Source organism: Plutella xylostella, chromosome 18, assembly GCF_932276165.1.
Source record: "Plutella xylostella chromosome 18, ilPluXylo3.1, whole genome shotgun sequence".
Classification (NCBI taxonomy): Eukaryota; Metazoa; Arthropoda; class Insecta; order Lepidoptera; family Plutellidae; genus Plutella; species Plutella xylostella.
Genome location: NC_063998.1, coordinates 10,854,705 through 10,859,311, shown reverse-complemented (window position 1 = coordinate 10,859,311; position 4,607 = coordinate 10,854,705). Strand labels below are relative to the sequence as shown.

General features: G+C 42.4%; 1 protein-coding gene across 1 annotated transcript; it reads left to right on the top strand.

Annotated features, from left to right (window-relative positions):
• The first annotated feature begins 785 nt into the window (after positions 1–785).
• Positions 786–3,719, top strand: LOC105380900 (zinc finger protein 135-like). Its single transcript, XM_048627372.1, has 5 exons — positions 786–1,383; positions 1,668–1,846; positions 2,135–2,218; positions 2,621–2,762; positions 3,527–3,719. The coding sequence occupies exons 1-5, from the start codon at positions 839–841 to the stop codon at positions 3,681–3,683; spliced, it is 1,107 nt and encodes a 368-aa protein (XP_048483329.1). The 5' UTR covers positions 786–838; the 3' UTR covers positions 3,684–3,719.
• The last annotated feature ends 888 nt before the right edge of the window (positions 3,720–4,607 follow it).

Sequence of the window (4,607 nt, the reverse complement as noted above, 5' to 3'; positions counted from 1 at the left end):
CTCACTGGTTCTCACTATCACCGGCCTGCGCGGGGGGCGGCCGACGCGATGATGCCGGTGGCCTCAATCACTGATTCATTTATATGTGATGTGGTTGTGACTTATCCTGATAAACATTAATTCGAGAAACGAGGTTTAATATCGACCTAGATACTGATGTCCTGGTCTACTTCCACAACTCGTTACAGCATTACCTACTACGAGATTACGCAACCTTCTCATATGGCATAAGCCTACTTAGTTATACTACCTGCCTAGTGCCTACATGAAGCTAAATCTTACTTAAGTTCTTCCAGTCACATCCCAACCCAACATTTCCCAATCCAATCAAACAATATGGGACGGATCGGATGGGTAGTAGACGAGAGAGCAGGCGGCAGTTGCATTTACGGAATCACGATATTATAAAAGGATAAAATAAATATTTATTAACTTTTGAACGAAACTTTTAATTTTAGTGCGTTTATAACACAGGCTTCAACCATTTAGAATGATCGAAGAACACAGGTTTACGTGACTTTATTACGTAGGATAAGCATGTTATCATTGAAAAATTTATAATAGTTATTTATCACTAATATTTTAAATATAATCTGAATACTCATAGTCATAAATATATTTTACTATTGAGCTTTTAAAAGAAAAAAAACAATTACATTATACGTTTCTGAATGCTTTCTAATACTGTCAGTGTTCTCTGTTCTGTCACTTTCAGTAGTGTCAGTGTCACTTCTGACAGGGCGTAGGGGCTATTCAAACGTCAAAGTTCAAACTTTTAATTTAAAACAATAACAAACAAAAATATCGTCTAATTTGTTGATGAAAACTTTAATTAATTATGAATATCAACTTGGAAACCGATAAAGACATATGTAGAATATGTCTGCAGAAGACGGGCCTGTTGTTCTCGCTGTTCCGCAAGCGCGGCGACGGATTCTCTCCGCTCGAGAAGATCACGAGCTGCACGCGCGTGGCGCTGGCGCCGGGCGGCGGCATCTGCGGCCAGTGCCTCGCCGAGCTCGACGTCACCGCCGCCTTCCTCGACAAGTGCGAGCGAGCCAGCAGCTTCTTTGCACAAACGACATTCAACTTGGAATTCGCGTCTAATCCCACTGAAGATGTCCATAAAGACGTTAAAGACGACCTGCAACCACCATTTAAGATCGAGGAATCAGAGTGGGTGGAGGCTAAAGCTGGTGACGCGCAGAGTGTGGAGTCGGGCGGCGCGGCGCGGCTGGCGGGCACGCTGGGGGCGGTGGCGCGGGCACAGTGCGCGGAGTGCGGCTCGCGGCGCCGCTGTCGGCACTGGGCGCCGCCCACCTCCTTCCAGTGCCAGCAGTGCCACAAGACCTTCCAGCGGAAAGCTAATTACATTATACATTTGTAGGTTGTTTTCCTATCATTTTATAACCTGCTTGCGCTTTTAAAATAATTATTGTAGAAAAACAAGTACTCATTTTTATCAAACCTGTATAATTTGATTTATTTGAGATATCATTAGCCAACATACATTCAAGGTGCATGTAGGTATCCAGTTATATTCATTTCTGTCAGTTTCCCATTCATATTACTGTATCTGTATGGAAATTAAGAGCCTGCTTTGTTGTAAGTTCAATCAATCTTTGCCATTCATTCACCCACTACATTGACTGTCACTCTGCTTGCAGGAAGCGGCATGCGGGGTCGCGCGAGCACCCATGCCCCACATGCGGGGCCCGCTTCATTACGCGTTCGCTGGCGCGCCGGCACTGCGCCCCGCGGCCCCGCCACGCCTGCCCGCACTCCGCCTGCGGGAAGACCTTTACCACCACCACCAACCTGCGGACACACATACGGATGCACAATGGTGACTATTAAATTCATCATTCAACAGTCTAGGATCTACATCATATTACGGTACTCAATCTTCCTGCAGCCATTATTCAGATTTGCTATGTTCTATCAGGTTACCTACATTGTGTACTTTCTGTAGGACGTGTAGGCCATACAGAGATCAAAGTTATAGCATCCTAGTTGAGGTCAAAGGAACAGTAACAAACATATTTTGTAATAAAAAACACAGCTCATAGTTGGGAAAGAGATTTGAAAATGTGTATGTATGTATATGTAATGCAGCTAATGTTTAATTTTCCAGGGGAGCGTCCGCACCAGTGCAGCGAGTGTGGCAAACATTTTGCCTGCAAAAATACTCTCAGGGATCATGCGAGAATACATACAGGTAGGTACAGGTACCTTTTACCCTAGATTTCAGTTAAACTTTAAGTTTTATAAGAGATTACTAAAATACTTATATGCAATAAACTATAGTTTGTTGCTGTGACTATTTTCTGGTAATTTAAACATAGTTCCTCCACACAAAAATCCCTAGTAGCATGTTGCATGATTGCAAGTTTACTGCATCCGATCTACAGGTTTTTAAAGCTGACACAAACAAAGTTCTTGCACCACTCCAATATCATTTTGTAGTTATACATTCAAGTTTACAACTTGTGAATGTTTTGAACGCGCCAGCTTTAGTTTAGCAGCTTGTGATGGACTCCAAGTTTAAGCTGTTTTAATATACTGCTAGTAGACCACTTTAAAATTATCAAATTAACAAACAATATAATTCTGGTTTCAGGCGAGAAGCCGTACATCTGCAGCGTGTGCGGCAAGACGTTCACCACCAACAAGCTGTCGGCGCACATGCGCACGCACGGCCCCCGCCCCCCGCGCCCCCCGCGCCCCCCGCGCCCCCGCGTCTCCGCCGGTGATCCTGATAGGTATGTTTAACACTTTTTATCACTCATGATCACTCTTATTATTTCCTTTATGCTCTCTCTCTCTCTCTCTCAGGCTTCTATAGTCCACTGTTGGACATATGCCTCTCCTAACGATCGCCACCACAAACGGTCACCCGTTTTCTGCATCCAGCGGCTTCCCGCTACCTTCCGCGGATCATTAGTCCATGCATGCAGTTCCTTTATGCATGCTCTGAAAATATGAGAATTTGCCTGAAAGAGGCGTGAAAATAGCTCTCGCAGCATGGCATAGCATGAAGCTTAGGGAAAGTAACTAGCTTGCATGTAAAATGGGATGTTTCATAATGAATTTCTAGTAGGAGCCTTCTATTTACCTCGTCAGAACCCCTTATATCTAGTCGCTCGGGGTAATAAGCTGGTTTCATTGCTTGTATTCTTATAAGCTTAAAGTTAACTTTAAAAAGCACATTAACACCACTTAATTTCCATTTCTAATTTGCTTAAATTGTTTGTTTATTAATACCTAAATTGTCAATTTCATTGTTTATTCTTAAAGTTTACTATTGTTATTATTAGTTAGTAGTTATCACTTAACTAAGTAAAATGTTTCTTAATTATAAAGATAGATGTAAGTACCTATAATTATGTGAACACTTTATTAAGTATTTTATTTATGTAGCCTTGATGTATGTAACAAGTGTATCATTTGTTGGTCTTCAAATAAATAAATAAGCTTATACCATACTCATGATCTGAAAGTGAATATAATGAAGCGGCCTCCACAGCGCGACGGCGGCGGCGCGCGTGTTCCCGTGCGCGCTGTGCGGCGCCAGCTACGGACACTCGCAGTCGCGGAACAAGCACATGAGGAAGCACCACGGACAGGTACACAGCTGTTTACAGCTCCTTAAGGCAGGAACAGACGATTCATTCGAGGAGTGAACATTCACTCGAGTGAACGGTTCGTTTTGGTTTGCACTTTTGTTTCATTTTGAGTTCACACGTATCATTTCGAATGAAATGCGGAAAGATGCCGAATGAAGACCAAAATGAATCGTCTGATCCCGCCTTTACTATATACACATCTAACACTATTTTAAATGTCAAATATTTTTCACATAGTGGGTAGGTAGATAAAAGTAGGTTCATGAAAAGTTTCAGAATTATTCAAATACGGCACAGAGTGTTGGTGGTGTTTCGTCGATGGCTGGTAGTTATTTAATTATTTAATTACCTGAGGTTCAGAAAATACTATTTATGTACATATAAAACAGTTTTAAAGTTGTCAGGCTACAGTTTCAGTGACATAGTGAGAGATAGTGTTTTTAGTCGTGATTGGAGGTTCTGTTTAGAAGTGTATTGTGCTACAAGACCCTGTGGAAGGATGTGCGAGGCAGGAGTCAGCCATTGCCTCGTTCGTTCACCACAGTAATATACGTACTAGTAGTAACTAGTGTTAATTTCCGCCTCACGGATTGGCGTTGGGTAGCGATTTCGTCTTTCAATTTTGAACTCTTTATAAGTAGGGCCTGTTTCACTGGATAATGGCTACCTGTGCCACAGGCACCATTGCCAAGTTCCTGGCTACAGGTTGCCAAAACTGATTTATACAGGGGTAATCCTTGAAATAGCAAAGCGCCGATCACTATTCGATCATTTTTGTTCCAAGAATGAACACTAGAGGACTTCGTTTTCACACAAAAAGAAAAATCTAATCTTAAAATATTATCTCATTGTACTTTCGCCTTATAATATAACTAATCTTATACTTGATGTTGCAGAAACCTCAGATCCCGTCCAACAGAGCAGCGTCGGCGGCTGCAGGCATGGACGTCGGCTGAACCAGCCAGGCTAGATATACTTTTG